General features: G+C 40.4%; 1 protein-coding gene across 1 annotated transcript in view; it reads left to right on the top strand.

The window, feature by feature from the left end:
* The window catches only part of mapk6 (mitogen-activated protein kinase 6), a 47,086-nt gene that overhangs the window by 19,696 nt on the left and 6,519 nt on the right, over positions 1 to 20,871 (top strand). The window contains exons 4-7 of the mRNA XM_047041489.1: positions 6,671 to 6,815; positions 7,198 to 7,362; positions 8,332 to 8,527; positions 9,616 to 9,733. Coding sequence (XP_046897445.1) covers positions 6,671 to 6,815; positions 7,198 to 7,362; positions 8,332 to 8,527; positions 9,616 to 9,733 — 624 coding nt within the window. The remainder of the gene's footprint in view (positions 1 to 6,670; positions 6,816 to 7,197; positions 7,363 to 8,331; positions 8,528 to 9,615; positions 9,734 to 20,871) is intronic.

Below are 20,871 nucleotides of genomic sequence, written 5' to 3'. Positions count from 1 at the left end.
CCTAATCACATGCAATTTTTTTGGGTAGGAAAACTAGCTACATGTCCGCTGATGGGTAGTTTATAACAATTTGTTTAAACAATAAGAATAAACGATGGAAGTAATGCATTACATTATTATCATTAGTAGGCAGGCTATTTGTTTTCTTTTTTTTGGGGGGGGGGGGGGGGGGCTTTTTTCAGGCCAGAGCAACTGCCCTTCAAAATTCCTGTGCACATCCCTGCCCAACAGGATCACTGATGGAAATGTTTCAAAGCCTAACTCCATATACAAAATTACTCAAGCAGTCACAGCGTTCATCATGAAAGATATGATGACCCTCGGTGATACACATACAATAGGATCACTGTCTGTCAGTGCCATACACTGTGCATAACTTTTTACAATTAATCTTTCACATAACTTTGTGGCTTGATGAGTATTTGACAGTGATGGGCAGTAGCAACGCTACTAGCTTAACTACATTTGTCAGTAGCTTGGCGGTAACTTCGCTATTTACAAAACCAAGTAACTTTTCTGTAGTTAAGCTCTTTTATTTATCAAGTAGCGCAGTAGCGTCCACGAAAGCTAATTTTTCCTGGACATTTCTTATGTTCATACATAAGGTTAGTGGATTAATAGATGCGTTCGACTTCATGCAGCACCGGCGTCGCTTGCAGCCACCTGCAGCCCGGCTGACTTGAAGCAGCCAATGGCATTCTCAGCTTAAAGTAAGCCGGCTGCATGAAGTCGAACACAGCTAATGTGTTGACAAAGCACTGAAAAAGCATCTCACATATCCCGTTCTGCAGTTCAAGTTACAACTGATCTCACGAGAACTGAGTTCAGCGAGGGCTGTCATCGTCTCATCTCCACTCACACAGCACCTGCGCGGCCCGTCTGACTAGATAACAGAAATTGTGTATTAGCATTGTGGATAAGGCTATTGTTCAATAAATAAATCTAAACATAGTTTAGCCTTTATCTGACTGACAATTGTGTTGATCACTAAAATTGCATTGACTTGGCATGCAGTTTGTTTAACTGAAAGTAGCTACTAATGTATCAAGCTAGTTGTGACAGATTTTTGTAACTTAGCTTGCTACATTTTTATGAGTGGTAGCTTCTGTGTAGTGAATCTGAATTTATTGTAGAGTAGCTGGTAGCTTAGCTCACTACACATATCAAGTAGCTTGCCCATCACTGGTACTTGAATGTTTCAATATGTAGCCAATCGTCTGTCGACTGCAACAGTGAAATAAAGCAGACAGCTAGGGAAGCCTTAACTGAAAACCAGAGAACATTAAAAAAAATGCAAAAATGTGAAATTATCACCAGCCATGAAGCAGCCAATTAGTGTGTATTGAGTAGGGGTGTCACGATACCAAAAATTCAGTAGTCGGTGCCAATACCATTAAAATAACACGATTCTCTATGCCAATTTCGATACCATGGTTAAAAAAAAAGGATTGTCTAAGATTTCATGTAGGCTACTTGAACTTGAAACATGAACTTCTTTAAAATATTTGAAAAATAGCAAAATGTCATACAAAGACATACAAAACATGTGCAATAGAGCATAGCACAACATATTAAAGTGCAATTAAGCCATTCAGCTAACAAGATGAACATGACATGAGTTTATCTTTAACCATAGGCTACGGGCTAACGTTAAAACTACAGCATAGCTAACCTAAACTATGTACATAACATAAGCCATTGTAACACACGTGCCCACCATCTCAAACATCATGTTACGTGTATTTTAGTATGACCGATTAAAAAGAGCATTCTTTGAATGTATTCAGAATTTCGCCGCGATTTCTACGAACATTGATTTTTTTAATTTGATGCCAGATGTAAGCATCGGTGCTGCGCCTCTTCTGGAACTGAATCAGAACTCGCCTTGAATACTCTTAACAAATCCGTATGACGATCTTTCAGGTGCTTAGCTAAATTGGAAGTATTCCTCCTTGGTCTGAAGACTGCGGTAGCATTTTTTGCATAATGGATTCTGCGGATTAATTATAACGCTCGGTCATCTGCCTCAAACGCAAAGTATTTCCAAACACAATGTTTTTTTGCCTTTCTTGTCAACAAGTCGAACTCGACTGAACTCATGACTACACAATTATGAGCGGTCATGACCTAATGACCTATATTTACTTTTAAAACATAAATTAAATCCAGTAACCATTCCAACCAATAACCAATTCCAGCAGTAACAATTAATACACATATATATTATATCAATTCATATAAACATATGAATTATTTTCTCACATTAAAACACTGAACTCTGAAGAAACAAACAATTCAATTATTTGTCCTAATGACCTATAGTTACATAAACACATAGTTAATTATGTTCTCCATAGAAGATTACTCGTTGGCCTTCCTTCTAGACTTAAAATATGCAAACTGGTGCACAATATCTTCATTTACATTTAGTCATTTATCAGACGCTCTTATCCAGAGCAACTTACAGTAAGTACAGGGACATTCCCCCCGAGGCAAGTAGGGTGCCTTGCCCAAGGAAACAACGTCATTTGGCGGGGAATCGATCCAGCAACCTTCTGATTACTAGCCCAACTCCCTCACCGCTCAGCCATCTGACTCCCCATCTTCAAATCTATTCCCTCAACAACTTTCTATGGACAGTAAAGAAAGAGCAGAAAGTCTTGCCTGTGTCATAGTGGTTCTTAATGCATTTTTTTACTTGTTTGAAAACAGAAAACGACCTCTCAGCCCTCACAATTTGAGACGGGCAGAGTTAAAAACATTATAAGTGCAACATATATATTTGGGAATGTTGTTTTAAGGCCATTTGTTTTAAGAATCTGCAACATTTTAACAGGGGATGTCACACTAGACACAGTGTGTGAACTGCATGAGCTCGTCCGCTAGGGACGCATCTAGGTCTGTGTCAGAAATATTAATCTATCAAGCATTGCACAGTCAGTGAACACATTTAAGAAAGCTTTATTGCTTGCGGCCGGCCCACAAGGAGACAAACGTCACACGCCATTGTGCTACAAGTTTGTCTGCTAGCATGTTGTGCTAGCTAGCTATTTAAGCAGCCCCGCTCTTTACTTTATTGGTTAAGACAAAGGTATGCAAATGTCCCATGGCCCTTCTTCATTGGCTCCTTGCATAGACCTGGTGCGCATGTGTGCGTGCGTGTTTGATTGTGTGCGTATGTGCGCTCCTTGACCCCTGTAAGCTTGACCAGATGATTCACCCAACACAGATAAGGCCAGACATCTTTTATGGCTTCTCCAGTAAGAGAGAGTGGTCAGCCCAGGTCTCCTTGTTTACGAATTCCTTGTGTTACCCAAAGTTCAGATTTGGGGGTAGGCCTCTCTCTACACACAAGGAATGCTGAACACAGAATAATTCTTATACAGGATAAATGTGTTACATCTTACATTTTTCCAACAGTCTGTAGGATGAGTGTCCAGTAATGAAGTATCCCAGCTTATGGTTGTTCGCGACCCGCTTTGCCAGCACACATTACAAATGTTGGCGGCTCTTGTCGTGTGCATCTAAAACCTGTTTTCTATAGTTCTGTTTCCCCTTGAAAAATGACCCACCCTTGATCGGCATTGGCGAACTAAGCAGTACATACCATCTCCATCCTCACCTTTCTCCACCCAGGTGTACTGTGTTTTCCATGACACTAGGAAACCCCTCTTCTTACATTAACTTCGTACACCTTGGATTTTTTTTTTTTTTTTTTTTACTAATGTTAGCTGAAGTGAAAATTTGAAATGTTGGCTAACATTTGTTTCACGTGCTTCGTGTCACTCTGTTGCCTGACGTATGCTGATGCAACTGCCTTCTGATGTAGACAAAGCCACTCTCACTGGCCCAGATCTACTTGCCAGACATACTTTTTTACTGGTCCCGGGCCATCGGGCCATTGCTTATGTTGAACCCTGCACTGAGGCTTGTTTGGACCTTAAATTGTGCTTCTGCTATCTTTTTAGCCACCGTCTCTCTTCCAGTGTCTGCTGTGATAAGAGGTGGCATCATTTACATTTAGTCATTTGGCAGACGCTCTCATCCAGAGCGACTTACAGTAAGTACAGGGACATTCCCCCAACTAGGGAAGTAGGGTGAAGTCCCTTGCCCAAGGACACAACGTCATTTGACACGGGCGGGAATCGAGATGGCAACCTTCAGATTACTAGCACTAGAAAATATTTTTTGTTTGGCTAGGTCTGCAGATGTATGTATAGGTCGGATTCAGCGAGAGTATTTGCCTGTTCTGTCCTGGGTTGTTTCAGGCTGCGTGAGACCCTCAGCAGATCTACTCTGGCAGAGGCTCTGAAATTACAGGAATTAACGTGATTCCAACCCTCCCTCTTTCCCCCTGTGTTTTGTCTGAGGGTATGGGACAGGGTAGGACATTTACATATTTTTAGGAGGCAATTTTTCCCCCCACTGACTGAAATCCAAGGGCGTAAAACAAAATTGGGGGCACCTTTTGAAACTTGATGAAATAACATTTAACCTTTGTTCAAGATTATAATATACTTATTGAGGCTTACAGTATATGATCAATTGTCATCAAATGGCCATAATAAGACTATTAAGCAGCAGTCTACAGATTCAACCGAAAACATAAATCAGACAATCATATTCAAATTTATTCTAATTTCTTTGTGGTTATTATGTGTTATTATTATTTTAATATTTTTATCAGTCAACTGCAGTCTCAACTTTACCCAAATAGAGGGTTGGTTGTCAACCACAAGATGGCAGTAATTTATGAGGATGGGGGGGAAATCACTCACTGACTGCACTCTGTCTAACGTTAGCCAAGTTAGCTAACTTGCAAGCAAGCCTTTGTGGCTAACACACTATCAGAGCTAGCTAACGCTAGCTAACTAACGTTATACTAGCTAAAACAAACTAAATAATTGAAAAATAATTATTACTAGTTATAATGCAATGGCGTGTTGCTTGGTCGCCTGGTGACGAAAGGCCAAGTATTTCTTAATGTTTTCGCTCCCCATGATGAAGTCAGCAGAATAATTTATCTGTGCTGGATTGACAGCGACTTCGGCAACTCGTTGTCCACAAATTCGACATGCTTTGCAAAGAAATCGGGAATTTTTCTCCTCATCTCCCTCCACCCCAAGCCAATCTAGCTTCCATTTTTCGATGGTCACTGGGTGAGTTAAATTCATCTTTATAACCTTAGATGGTGACGGAGACTGTATTTGCTGATCCTCATTTCTCCTCACACTAGCAGTCACAGGTCTGATTAATAAGCGCTAAATTTTTCTAGTAAAAAAAAAAAAAAGTTTTAAACTTTTGGTTGTTTACGCACATGCGTCATCGTAAAGGCGAAAAATTTAAAACATTCTATGACAACTGGACCCGGTCATATAGGCTACGATGTTTTTGACAAGTTCATTAAATTATCATTATTATAGAGGAAATTATGGTGGCATTTTTTGTCCCTCCTAGTGGTATCAGGGGCAAAAGTATATTTCTTAGGGGCAGTTTTGCCCTTGTTTATTTCTGACACTGGTATGGGACAAGGGCATTTGCCGAGCATAAGTTTAACATGGCATAAGGATGAACAGTATGGCCAAAGGCCATCATTAGCTCACATGCATTCTCATGTGGCCTAAATTGGACTATGTCTGTAATCCATGCATTGGCTAGTTAGTTAATGTAACCTTTATTAGCTGCCGCTTGGTTGGTCGTTCCATAGATATTCCCCAGTGGTTGTAGCTATAGTGAATTTGCGCTTGTTCAGAGTGGCAAAGGCCGTAGCCAACATTGGAGGGGACCAAATGTTCCGAGAGGTCTGGGGGTCCGAGCGTTGTTATATAAAGACAGGTCCAGATGTTGTGGCCAAGGTTTCTTCTTCTTGTCCTATCTTTTCCTCTTCTTCCCTACCTCTTTTCTACCTCCTCTCTTCTAGTCCTGTCTTCTCAACACCATTGTTGGTGTTGCCTGGTGACATTCATTCACATGCATGTCTTTATGATGGTGGGGTAAACCAGAGTACCCGGAGGAAACCCACGCAGGCACGGGGAGAACATGTAAACTCCACACAGAAAGGACGACCAGGGTTCGAACCAGGGACCTTCTTGCTGTGAGGCGACAGTGCTAACCACTGAGCCACCGTGCTTCCTGTGTGTAAATGTATAATAATGTGGAAATGTATTAAAAGAAAGCGAGTGGAATATGTGGAATATGCACAAGAGCTAGAGCTAACGCTCTGACAGGAATTAAGCATATCATTGCGAAACAATAACCTTCATAAAATCACAATTGACCGTGAATAGCCTACGTAACACTCATATTACATTATAGTTTTCCACTTTCTAATACATTTGAAAGTAATGCAAGCAATAGAAAGACAGTGTTTGACATTGATAGTACTGTCGCAGTAGAGTTGTACTCATACCTACTTACCCACAGCAGTCAATCAACAGTTTCTACTGGAAAAACCACACTTTATTAATTTGGATGACTGTGTGTGGTGGTTGCCTGTCGTAGCATTGCAACATGAAAAAAGAATGGATGTCCTGCTCTCTGCAAAAAATCAGTCTTATCAGTCCTAGTTTGGGATGATTCATCCAAGTTTTCAACAGTGAAGCACTATTTCATTCTAGTTTCATTCTCTGGGCACCATATGACCACCACCTCTCTCCCTCTCACTCCATAGGGACATCTCTCAGAGGGTCTGGTAACAAAGTGGTACAGGTCTCCTCGTCTGCTGCTGTCTCCTAATAACTATACCAAAGCCATTGACATGTGGGCTGCTGGATGCATCTTTGCTGAGATGCTTACTGGAAAAACTCTCTTTGCAGGTCAGTGACACTTATTTTTACACATGGCAATATACACACACCCACACCCACACCAAACTGGTAGTACATGAAGCAGATGACAGTTGACAGTGTGTGGCACAAGGCCTCTTGCATTGTAATACATTGGTATTTTACCCATGCACATGTCCCAGTTCATCTAGAAGACACAGCGACACTGTCATTGTTGTGGACACCTGCAGCTAAACCTGCACCTGACTGTTTATCTGGAGGGTGTTTTGATAACATGCTTTTTCCCCAACACCGTTGGGTATCATCAACAATAATTGTTAGGTTCTGTGTCTCATTTGTAATCCGGCTCCTGTTCTTTATTAGGATGTTTGTTGGAAACGATTAATGTAATGGCTGAATGTTATTTCTCCAGGCGCCCATGAGTTGGAACAGATGCAGCTGATCCTTGAGTCTATCCCTGTACTGAGGGAGGAGGACAGACAGGAACTGCACAGCGTTATCCCCGTCTTCATCCGCAGTGACATGACGCAGCCACACACTCCACTGGCTAAGATACTGCCTGGTGCCAGCTCCCAGGGTGAGAACACAGATGATGATATTATAACATTTCACTGTTTGAACATTTTAATCATGCTAGTCTTGCCTTGAGGAAGGGGATTTTAAATGTAACAGTTTTACAGTTGACAGCACTCTTGCACTCTAGCCTAGCTAACTTGCCAGTGTTGCATTGGATAAGACAACATTAATATGCTCGCTTTATTAGCATGATAATACTGAATTACATTTGCTGCTTGTTGTCCTCATAGACTTAAATTATACCACTTTTATACTCTCATCAGTTAGCTTGCTTATTTAATTTAGACATTTGGTTTATAACATTTTCATATGTAAATTAGGCTACGGTGTACTTTACATTTACATTTATGCATTTAGCCGACGCTTTTATCCAAAGCAACTTCCAAGAGAGAGCTTTACAAAAGAGCATAGGTCACTGATCATAACAACTAGGTAGTCCCAAACATTGCAAGCAGCCAAAGCATGAAGCATACATTGTGAAAAAACAAGTGCCAAAAGGGAAGACCCATAAGAGCATGCAGTTATACAAGTTACAAATTAAAACAACATGAACCACAAAAAAAGTGCAGGACTGTACCTGTAGAAGAACAATCAATAGTAAAATATTTCATAGCAAGTACAAGACTTAACTTCGTTATAACGCACCTACAAGAGCAACAAGTCACTCAATAAGAGTCATTGTGATCCTGGAGGAAACTAACAACAGGTCCAGCCAAGCATTCCAAAGTGCCGTTGTACTCCCGGAACAAGTGCGTCTTGAGCCTTTTCTTTAATTGATTACTTTAATCAAAACAAATCTGAAATGTAGACTAGACTGCTTTTCATAGCAGGTATCAAGCAATTATTTAATTGAATACTATTATTTGTAAACACTTACACCTGTGCTCATCCACAGAAATGCACACCTTACCCAAACAGCTACAGGCACATGTCCCATCCTCACAGAAATCCTCTCTCTTTTTTTTCCAAGCCCTAGACTTCCTGGAGAAGATCCTGACTTTTAACCCCATGGACCGTTTGACAGCAGAGGAGGCCCTTGCCCACCCCTACATGGCTGACTACTCTTTCCCCCTGGACGAGCCCGTGTCTCTGCATCCTTTCCACATTGAGGATGAGGTGGACGACATTTTGCTAATGGATCAGAGCCACAGCCACACCTGGGACAGGTATGAGAGACATAAAACATTAGAGCTATATTCATTGTTTTCATATTGTTTTTTTGCTGCCAGTTCAGGGTTCAACATTAAAAGAAATTGCAACTGGCCCCACGGGCCAGTGGGTTTGAAACTTACTGGCCCCAAGGCCATTTTTACTGGCCCCCCCTCCAAAAGTTGTAATTAATCATTGTTACAACAAAACCAAAGACTTATAAGTTATGTTATTCTGTTAACATGTTTAACCATTTATTAAACACATCCTGGATATAAAAACAACAAAAATGAAATCACATTTCTAGTGATAAAAAATAATAAGGTAATAGTCAGCAAAACAATTGACTTTTAACCTCAAAAACGTGCTCTCTTCCCTGCTGACAGCCATCTCTGCACGACTGTCTGGCTTAAACTGAAACATCAGGTCCCTCAATGCTAATTTAGAAAAGCTTCCATTGCATTTCATCAGTATGATACGTAGTACCCAAGTCGACACCATTCTTCTGCTGCAGTTCAATAGCCCGGGGGAACAAGGCGAACGTCTGTCCGTCTTAATTACGTGATATGCTGTTGTTATAAGTCGTGCAATAACATGATGGGCATCTGCATTTAAATTCCTAACCAGCATGGTCAACGGCCTTGAAGATGGATTTTCAACAATCCGCTTAACTCACGCAAACCAGGTGCTGTCTGCTAGCATGGCTGGTCAGGGATTGTTTTTGAAAATGTTCGGTGCCTGTGTAAAAAAAGATCCACTTTTGTCTGCTTTAGACGGGAACATACGACACAGTGCATCTTAACTCCATAAAAAAAGTTGCTTCCGTTTGAACTCATAGCTCTACTTTGCTTGTCTCGCGCCAGTTGTTAAAAAATGTTTAGAGATTAGAGAATTACAATTTGACAACCACTCGTCAACTCACTCAACTCTTGATTTGCCAAATGTGCGCCCCACGAGCTGCAAAGTTAGTTAGTTAGTTATAATTTGCAGTGGCCTGATCGGGCCAGTGAGTTTCTATTTAACTGTCCTGACGTTACTTTTTACTGGCCCCGGTCCATCGTTTGTCAAACCCTGCAGTTGAACCATTCCTCTAACTCCTTTGCAGGTATCATGACAGCCAACTGTCTGATGTTGATTGGCACCTTCACAGCTTTCATGATCCAGAAGAGGTCCAGGTTGACCCGCGGGCGCTCTCAGATGTCACAGATGAAGAGGAGGTCCAGGTGTGTGAAATGTACAAACACACACATTCATTCAAATATTAAGTTTAAATTTATTTAGAACCTATGTATTATATCAGGTTTCAAACAACTTGCTTTTCATCAAATGTTACTTTTTTCATATCAATTTGGTAACTTCTGTGATTTGTCCTGGTTTGAATGTTATATCTGTTGTGTTCTCTTCTGGTCATTGTGACCCCCCCACATGTTGCGGCAACTTTACCTCATAAAAAAATAAAATGAAGCATTTTCTTTTAACCGTCGGGCTGTCTCACACCCCCCACAGCGCGACGGTTAAAAGAAAATGCTTTTTATTTGTTTTTGTATTGGTAAAGTTGTTGCAGCACAAGGATGGGTTGTTGTGAACCTTTGGGTCATTGTGCGAGGGTGGGTTGTGCGAGTGACAAACAGTTTACATGTACATTTAGCAGTCATTTTTTACGTCATTTAGCAGACGCTCTTATCCAGAGCTACTTACAGTAAATACAGGGACATTCCCCCCGAGGCAAGTAGGGTGAAGTGCCTTGCCCAAAGACACAATGTCATTTGGCACGGCGGGGAATCAATCCGGCAACCTTCGGATTACTAGCCCGACTCAGCCATCTCACTCCTTCTGAGTTCCTACACGGTTTTTCTGTCATGCTCATAGGAGTGAACTGCATTGGCAAAAATATCTACTAAACCGGCAGATTTCTCAGATCCTGCTGTGAAGACCTGAAGATGTCTCTGTCAGCGCAAGGGCATGAAGAGAAGCATGGAATGTAAAAGCCGGGATGAAGTCTGCCTTGTTCACAGCAGACTGGCAGTTTCAGAGCCTTATAGAAAGAGAGAGGGCAGGTGGAGAAGATCTGGATAGGTAGCTAAGATTAGAAGTGGACCGTATATTCTTTGTGACATATCTACGTCTACGTCTGCGAGTGGTTTAATGAGCGGGAATGCTGAAAAAACACATGCTAGCTATGAATATGTTGTAGGTGGATTAGATTACAAATAGGGTGATGCTTATCAGAAGAGGTGATCCGGCCTCGGCGGCCATCCTCGGTGGATTCCCGCAGGTCGACTCCCTGTCTTTGTTTGACCAAGTCTTTGTGCACCGAGGCTGGCAGACGAGGCTGCCACTGCAGTGCTAGGCGCTTTAAATATGCTAAGGCGCAGCTGAAGATGGCCCTAATTATAATGTCAACAGAGCTGGGTCTGCGGCGGCAAGTACCCAGAAACTCAATCCCTAGCTAGTTACCATAAACTAATCTAGCTGCTGTACCATAAAGCTCTGCCCGTGAGAAGACTAAGTCTAGCTAACACAATAATGAAACGAGGTCAGATTAACCCACTAGTAAAATGAGTCACGATGTTCACTCAACAGAAACACATCATTAGAAAGCTACGATTGTTGTGCTTCCATTGATGTACACCACATGTGTCAAACTCATGGCCCGCGGACCAAATGTTGCGCGCCACGGAAGCTTAAATGGTGTATTGAAAAAAGTATACGCTGCTTTACAGCGTGCATTGACCATAAACTACATCTCTCACAATGCATTTCGAATATGTTACGGCAAAGTGACGACATCCCGCCTCTAGAAAGCAGTGTATGCACATCAGTGTTAAATGCAAAGTTTAACTGGGTGAAGGCGACCATGGTTTGAATAACAGCACTCCAATGCAGCCGGTTCTGCAAACGTACCCCATGCGCATTTTCAGCCAAGGTCCCCAGGCATTCAACCCAAGTTGGTATTGCTGTCGAACTTGGTTAGAGTACTCAGCCAAGCTAACATGTTTCTGCTTCCCCTGTCGACAATTTGGGGCCAGAAATGAAGACATCGCCTTCACTAGACAATGTTTTACCAATTGGAAAACGGCAATGTTTATTTTACATAAAGCTAAAAAGCTATTCTGCATTCAAATGAAGGGCACGCGCGCTATGCAAGCTTGCATTAAGTGTGGAAGTCCCTATCTAGCATCACAACAAACACAGAATACGTCTTGGGTTTGGGCTAATCCCCATATGTTTACAACGCCTGGCTCCGCGCCTGATTAACAATTCGATCGATAACAGTCTCAAAAATGGTAGGCCTATCAATATAAAAAAAACAATACGATCCCCTTCCATAATCGTGATAGGCTACACCCCAAAAACTTTCACTGCACCCCCAGTCAAAGCCGGCTGCATCCGGCCCTTGATGGAAGGCAGTTTTAATAAAGATGGGAAAGCGAATGTTTGTGCTTCAAGGAGAAAACCCGGTATGTATTTTGTGTTATAAGGCGATGTCGGTCGTCAAAGAGTACAATCTCCATCGGCATTTTGACACCAAACATATGCCGATAATATAGCAGATAAATATGCCAAATTTATCCTCCAAGAAAAACAGCAGATTGTCCAAGAATTAAAAGGCGGACTGCAATGCAGCAGAATAGGCCCTATGTTCACAAAAGCAACAACTAAAACACTATGTTTTTACATTGTTACTGACTTTACATCGTAGTTACAACTGGCCCTTTGAGGTCAACCATAATCCTGATGTGGTCCTCGGTGAAAATGAGTTTGACACCCATGATGTACACCATTTCAAGATCGAGTCTCAACAGCAAGTACACTCAACGTCTTTGTTATATACTACCTTTGTTGAAAAGTATGAGGAAAAACTATTTACTTAACTAATATGGCTCACAGATGTCCAATTATGCAAAACATCCCAACAAAAATTGTCTGGTTACATTCCCAAAGGTCCAAACTATCTAACCATGTCAAGTAGTTTGTCCAAAACAATTGTATTACCTCCACACAAAGCCACAATCTTGTTGCCTCATTCTGCCTTCACCAATCACTCACACACTATCGCTCATGGAAGGAGTTTCACTTTGAATATTTAAGAACAGAAAACGTGATGATGGACGCTACACAATGACCTGTCGATTAATACCTTGTTTGGCCCAATAGGAGCTTCCATGCCCTGGTGATAGCATTCTTAAGCCAACTAGGTCTGTGCGTCCTGCCCCCCCCTGCTCCAAATGCTAATAGCCAACATGATGGGTATTTGTGGAGCCTTCAAAATAAAAGTCCAGGTGCAAAATGGATGACAGAAGCAGTGTTCTTTGTGCGTCAACCCTGCTGAATCAGATAAAGCACTCCAATGTGTTCATGCTTCAGTTTTTGTGTTTCAGCAATACTAATGGGGGATTTAGCTATGGTATATGATAGTTCTAAGTACCACCTTTTATTAGAGATAATAATTATGAAAAATAATAAATTAGTATCCTAAGTATTTGACCTTGGTTACCAAGGGTCCTTTTGGAGTCTCCAAAAGGCCCTTTTAGAAAACGCCTGCATGTACTCGTCAAATATGAATATATTGTATTATTATTTTTGACTTGAATTGGGTAAGGCTTCATGTTGTGGTCAATTCTGTCTTCCAGCTAATACCTACCACCTATAGGCCTCTTCAGGCCTCGGTTTTCAAAACAAAAACTAGGTGGAAATAGAAACTTTCAATTTCCATGTGTTCAAGCTTTTATTACTCAACACCAGTAGGACTTGCAGGGGTCCTGACAACAGGGGAAATAACTTCAGAGTGTCACCTTGACCACAGTCATGACCACACTCCAAATGGTTTAAGAACAGCTTTCAATTGACTTTGGGTATGCCCTTTTTAGGCATTTTTTTTCATTTGACAGGATTGTTAAGTAAGGGATAATGTATATAACTCCGGTCATTATCGGGAAAATAAGCCCCGACAGGGCAAACAGCACCCGCTTCGCGTCGGAGTGCTATGAAAGAAGTGAATCAGAAGCAAAAAGGCCACTTTCCTTGACAGCGGTCTGTTATACATAGCAACGGTCTATTATCAGAAAATAATTGACCGCAGAACGTTGGGAAGGCCCATTCAAGTGAATGGAGCTTTCTACAGCGTTAAGAACAGCCGTGTAATAAGAGGTTTTAATGTTGCTTTCATCTAATGAGCAAGTTCAATAAGATCTGACTCGAGAACAGTACAATTAGTGCTAGGTTGAAGCAGGCTGTAGGAAATGGCTGTACGAAAATGTTATGGTATCTTCTCTGCCTCCGCTTTGGCAAAACATTTATGATGATGACGATACATGTATTATTCATGCCCAGTAACCACTTAACCAATTAGATGTGCTTTTAGCCTATGTTTTCATGAGTATCTGGCAATTCAGAAATAAAATCGGTGATTGGATGGCAAAGATACTAAGGCAGGAACCATGGGAATTTAAGTTCCCATATTTGAATGGTCCAGCTGGAAAGGGTTAAAGATACAATAAATTAAAAAAAATACATGGTGTGTTTTTGCAGGGATGGAAGTAACAAATTACAACTACTCACTTTACTGTAATTATGTTGTTTCTTTGGGTACTTGTAATTTTATGAGTGTGATTGTATTTGTACTTGAGTACAAATTAAGCTAAGTAATCTACTTCGCTACTTTTAAAATCACAATTCGTTACTGAGTAGCTTACCCTACAATTTGAATTCATATTCAAACATTTGACTGGCATTTCAGTATCCAATAAAGATATGCGATTGTCAATGAACCAATTAAAACCCTGGGGCTGGTTGCACAAAACACCTTAAGTTTTTTTCCTTAACTATGACACTTGGGAGTTAATTTCTCCTTAACCAAGGAAACCATCAAAGGGAATCTGTGCAACACCCTTAAGTAAATCCCTTAGCCAAGGAGAAACGTTAAGGGATTTACTACATTGAACGTGATTTTACAGTTGTAAAATTTGACCATTTCCATGGAGACTGTGTTTGTTCAGTTTTAATGCTAGTGAATCACTTTACAAAAGCTTATAGACCTTATAAACTAATTGGTCAGAGGAGGAAAACATTGTGCTTCTACAGGAATACCACAAAAGAAAGCACATACTGAAAGACATTTGATCCACAAATAACTGCAAACAAAAACAACCAATGTGGGACTAAATTGCAACAGAAACTCAAGAAGTTTGGTGAAGCGGTCAATTAAAGAAATGCAATAACAATATGATAACTTGACTCATGTCCAAAAAAAGAGAGAACCTACCTTATGTTTTCTTCCTTACTTTGGTTGCTAAGGTCTTTTGTGCAACGCTTGAATGAACTATAAAAGTATAAGACCAAGATAAGGAGAAAACATTAAGGTGAATGTTCCTAAGGAAACCTTAAGGAGAAAACTTAAGGTGTTTTGTCCAACCGGCCCCTGATATTTGGACCGGAAAAAAATAAGAGAGTTTATCGGGGGTCCCCCTAGTTACCTTGAGTGACTGGTGGCGTCATATGTAATCCTTCACTAGTAAAATACTGCAAAAAATATTGCCTGAACTATTGTTTAGTAAAGTATTATAATATATAATATAGTATTAGAACTATTGTAATGCATATATTTTCGAATGACATATATACACCGTTACGCTGTGGCTCCCACTTTTAAGCACTCTCAGTTTAAGTTGTATTTAAACAATAATAGGGGCACATTAATTATGGGAAGCATTGATTCACAAAGCACAAACAGTTTAAACGAGCAGCCGGAATTCGATAGCTACAAGTAGTAGTGCTACTGTGGCTAGCTAAAGTTAGTTCTAGCTAGTATCCTATACTATCCTCTTCCCTGTTTGTCACTACCTGACTGAGCCGAACAGAAAGTGCTTTGCTGTACTCTCGCTGTTGTTTGGTTGTCATGACTTTACAGTTCGGAAGCAAAGCGGTAATGATAAATATAGCGGAAACACTGGGGCGCCATTACTGCCATTTGTAGACTAACAATGGAGACGGAAAACCTGGCTAAGCGGCAATTATTCGATTTAATGATTTCATGAACATCCCCATCTCTTATTTCAGATTTCCACAGTAAAACACTCGATGGATCCCATTAGTCGACCGTTGTGGCGAGAAAAACATGATTTTAGTTTTAGAAACTTCATACCCTCTACTGACTTCTAGGCTTTCGTGTTCTGAACTTAGCAGTTCTATCAAATGTCACAATAGTCTAAAGGCAAGGCAAGGTTGCTCATCATACCAGTGTTTTGCAAGAAGTGTACATGTAGCATTACAACAACATCTTGTATAACGTAAACCTTTGTTGTGTTTTACGGCTGCCTTTTGCTCAAGGCAAATTTTCCACTTTGTGGGACAATAACGTTAATCTTGAATCTTTTATAATTGTGCAACAGTTGGATGCAGGTTGCCTGTGCAATTGGAAGTTGTCATGGCTTAAGATGGATGCCACATTCACAATTCTGATCTTTTTTCCCAAAACGTTTTTTTAAAAGAATGTGCTAGATGCTCTCTGTGCTTAAAATAAATAATTTTAATGTCAATGTAATGCAATGAGGTGTCCAAGCCGGTAAAGCAGGTAAAATGAACGAAAAACATTTTAGTCATTCTCAGAACAGGGTTCTGAGTAAATGCAGCTTTGAATCCATCAAAGATTTGCTGAGATACGACCCAACTTCCTGTTTGCCGGCTTTGCCGCAAATTTTGATCGGCTGTACCGATCAAACAGTTTCGAAAATTTGAAATAATTTTGATAGTTTGTGTGAGGATTAGGGATGAGATAAGATTTTAACAATTCCGATTCCTTATCAATTTCTGCTTATCAATTTGATTCCTTATTGATTCTCTTATCAATTCTTATTGGGCAAGGGGCGGGGGGGGGAAGAGCACAAACGGGTTTATTGTTGGAATACTGCTTCAGCATTCCAAGTATTGTTCTTTGAAACTTTATTCAACTTCTATTTCTTTCGTGACACCCTTCAGCGCCTTCAAATCTTCAGCGAATAAAACCGTTCAAGTATCCAAAAATTCATCAGTTTCAGGCTATGACTGCCATGACTTTTTATCTTTCTACCTCTTATGTTTGAATTAATTAATATAAAATCTAATATATATATCAATATTCATGATATTTTTTACATGGTTTTCCAATTCAAATCCTCTCAATCCTCTTAAACTTCTTCAACTTTCAAATCCTTCTTCTTCCTCAATATTTTACCTACAGCCACCATTTAAACTTTAAAATGTTGACAAAACCCTAAACATTTGTTTTTAAATTCAGCTTTTAATATCTATTCAACAATTTTCAATATCACTGATTATGTTCCATGAGTTTTTCAAATTGTTTCTGAGATTTACATGGGTGTGTACGTGGAGAGCCTAGAGTGCTGACTGAAATGCTTAAAGCTTTGAAATCTGTTTCAAAAAGTATTTCTAGTTTGCCAGCATTGCAACAATTTTCACTCTTCATGCTTCATTTTTGGATCAATAGATAGCTAATTTTCTGTTGGTCGTAGCAGTGGCGAAAATCTGCTATCAACTTTGGGGGGGACAATTATATGACATTTTCTCAAGAGCAATTTCTGAGGGGGACACCAAAGTGATTGCTGTAATACAGCCTCATTGTAATATGTTAAATGTGTATTGAGGAACCATAATTAATACTCCTGGATAATTTATAGTTAGTAACTGAAGGGTTGTCTCAACTTGTTCAAATGTAGTTTTAGTAGTGTTTCTTATCAGTCAAGAATAAATGCAGGTGTACAGTATTTACAACCAGTAATACCAAAAAAGGCCAGTATGTACTGTACATTTAGTCATTTAGCAGACGCTCTTATCCAGAGCGACTTACAGTAAGTACAGGGACATTCCCCCTGAGGCAAGTAGGGTGAAGTGCCTTGCCCAAGGACACAACATCATTTGGCACGGCGGGGAATCGATCCAGCAACCTTCTGATGGGTGCAGTTTATGTAATTACAATGGACATGGTGCAGTCTCACATAAAATAATCTCAATTGAACCATCATAAAGTCGGGGAAAATCGCGGAACAATTTCTCTTGAAGTGTCAACACTTTGTTTGCACTAGTCTGCGGTTCTATAAATTGTGGGTGTGGCTGATATGGTTCTGTGCCTCCACTGAGGTGACTAGACAGACCTGTGCCACTGTTTCCTGCTGGCAAAAAGGTTGACCCCCAGTCCTGCCTTGGCTGTGACACTGTCATCTGAAGTCTCTCCCTGGCTCTTTCCCTTTCACCACCCTCACTGACTCAGTCTGTCTCCTAGAAAAGACATAAGGTGTTTGCTATCCTTCTAACTACCAGTACCTAATACTACACAATTAATCACAACAACAAAACCATTGCCTCAAACTAATGTTGGTTCAGTCTACGGCTGTCAACAAATATTCTAAATTCAAATATATATTTGAATAGTGGTTAGAACCGAATTTTGAATGTGAAAATGTATATTCAGATGTAAAAAAATAAAATAAACGCAACCGCAGCGGCAGCGCGTCTGTCTGCTTTGCGGGTGGGCGCGTGCCTCAGCGTCACTGCTGACAGTTGACTTGCGTGGAAGATGGCAGAAAGTGCAGAACTCAGCTTGACCGCAGAGAAAGTGATTGTAACCCCCAAAAATCTAATGAGTGTCTGTAAATATTTCGGATTTTGGTCAGCTGATGGTAAACTTGTTGAGCCTACAGCTAAAGTAGTGTGTAAATTATATAAGATGGAGTTATCTTACCATTCAACAACTAGCAACTTGAGGCTACATCTCCATGTTTACCACAGCACAGCTCGCTCGGAGCGTTCAATGTCGGTTTTATACTGTGAAACTTTAATGTTAATAATATTTGTTTCAATCACTAAATGAAACCTGCCATATTTGGGACAACAATCGCAACCTTAAATTGCTTGCTCAGAACTCAGCCTTTGTTTATTGTTGTCGTTCATTTTATACCGCTATGCGCAAAGAGCGCGATGGTGCGGGAGAAAGAGAGACAGAAAGTGTGCGAGCAAGAGGCCAAGGTCTGCGGTCTTGGCCATTAGTTAATTTACTTATTTTTGTGTAGCTAATTTGTCAAATGTTTAAACTTAAATAAATTAAGCCTACCTACTTACAGTATACAAGTAGTTATGTTTCGTTGTATTAATTTGTCCTGTTATTGACGCTAGGGGTGCACCGATCCGATACTAAGATCGGATATCGGCCCCGATATTAACAAAATAGCTGGATCGGGGATCGGAAAATGTAGCCGATCCACTGGCCGACCCATGCAACCTTTGATGCGTGAGTTCTAAATATTTCCGACGGTGCCCACAGCAAGCATAATACTCGAAGCAATGCTACTAGCATGCTAGTGTTACCTGTTAGCCTTCTCATTAGTACATATTGAAGCCATACAGCGTTTGTCGCATAGTTTTTGTCCATCGGAAAATATTCAGTTGGAATTTTTGAAATCGAATATGCAACGTTACGCTGTGAGACCCGCATTCGAACGATCACATATGTGCGACGCTACTCGTTCTACACTGTAGATTCTACAGTATAGTAGAGTCGTTGAGCTGCAGGAATTTGGCGTGCTCCTAGCATTGTGCTTTTGGATGTGCTTGATTAAATTGGTACTATTGTAGCCTACATTGCAGTTCTACCACCACCCCTCAAAACATTTACTTTGCAGACATTGCAAACAGCCGACGAACGAGTTGCAAGCGTGAGATATCTCCACACAGCCAACTCTTTGGCTCGCTCCATGTTGCTGTCCACTGGTTGGACACGAGCTGTACACCGCACGGTGCAATGCTTCAAGCTAAAAACTTCCATAGTTTACACACCAGCGACAACAAATAAATAAGAATTCAAATATTTTTACATGTTTACAATGTTTGGTTGCTGTTTGATTACAATTGTGTGTTTGACCAATACACTATTTTGTTTCTACTGCTACATTTTATTTATTTTAATAGGCCCTACGTTTGATTACATTCCATTTTCGTATTTTGAATGCACAATTGTATTTTAAATAACAAAAATAAGAATGCAGTAGATTGCATCTGATATTTTGTCTTAGTTAGGAAAGTATTTTCCACATGGTGGAAGGAAGGTATAAGGTGGGAGGTATACAGTTTATTATTAATTCAACAACGGTATCGGATCGGTATCGGCTATCGACAGATACACAAAGCCCTGGCATCGGTATCGGGACTGAAAAAGTCGGATCGGTGAATCCCTAATTGACGCACCTAATGTCAACCAGAAATTCGAATATATTCAAATTAGTGCTGTCAAACGATAAAAATATTTAATCGCGATTAATCGCATTAATATCATAGTTAACTCGCGATTAATCAATTAATCGCACATTTTTATCTATTCTAAATGTCCCTTGATTTATTTTTGTCCCAGTCTTTTTTTCAATTTTAAAGCTCTTATCAACATGGAAAAGTGGTCCGGTTTGCTCCGTGCAAATATTTTTTTATTGAAAACAACATTGCAATCGCCTGGCTTTGACGAGGGGGCGGAGAATTCGCATGAATCGCATCAGCTGTGTGCTTGGCCATCAAGTGGTATTTCAGACTGGACATGCTGCGATGATAACTCAGTTTACAACGACAAAACACACAGATCACTTTGGTCTTGTCAATGGAACCATTTGGCAACTTTTTAAAAGTAAACTTTCCATTCAGAATCTTATTGGCATCCATTTCGGCGTCTCGCGCTCGCCATCCACTCAAAACGTAACGTTAGCCTACTACCAGAGAATGTCTAATATCCGTAAACGGGCTCTGCTACTACTCTTAAGCTGGCTCGCAAGCCAAACACGTGTGTGTGTGGCGTGCCCGTTGTTTTATTTCCGGTCTAGCTAGATCCGGTGTGGTGTTGTAGTCTTTCTAACGTCGGTAATTGTTGCAACAGCATGTGAAAAAAACTACAAAGTTTGCTAGGCCAAAAAGAGCGTTAATCGCGCAATAAAAAAATTGACGCCGTTAATTTGGGTTTGCGTTAACGCCATCAATAACGCGTTAAACTGACAGCACTAATTCAAATGTGTTTTTTTTAAGGGAATATATTCTAACGTCATTTTTGAGCAATTTTGAAAGCCCTGGTTCAGTCACCAGTTTAAGTAGAGAGTGGGGGTATCCATGGCATTGTCCAATTATTAGGGCTGTCCCCGACTAAGATTTTCTTTGGTCGACCAAGACTCGACTAAAACGTCTGAAAATCGACTAGTCTAACTTTGAAACGCAAAAAAAAAATTAAAAACATTTTCACGATCGGACTCAATGGCTGCTGGACATTGCAGATTCAGCCGCTAATAGCCTACTAATAATAAGACTCGTATTACCAGTCCTGTTGTAACCGAATGCT

This window comes from Hypomesus transpacificus, chromosome 19 (assembly GCF_021917145.1).
Source record: "Hypomesus transpacificus isolate Combined female chromosome 19, fHypTra1, whole genome shotgun sequence".
Taxonomy (NCBI): domain Eukaryota; kingdom Metazoa; phylum Chordata; class Actinopteri; order Osmeriformes; family Osmeridae; genus Hypomesus; species Hypomesus transpacificus.
The sequence above is the reverse complement of the archived record's forward strand: the minus strand, read 5'-3'. Positions and strand labels throughout refer to the sequence as shown.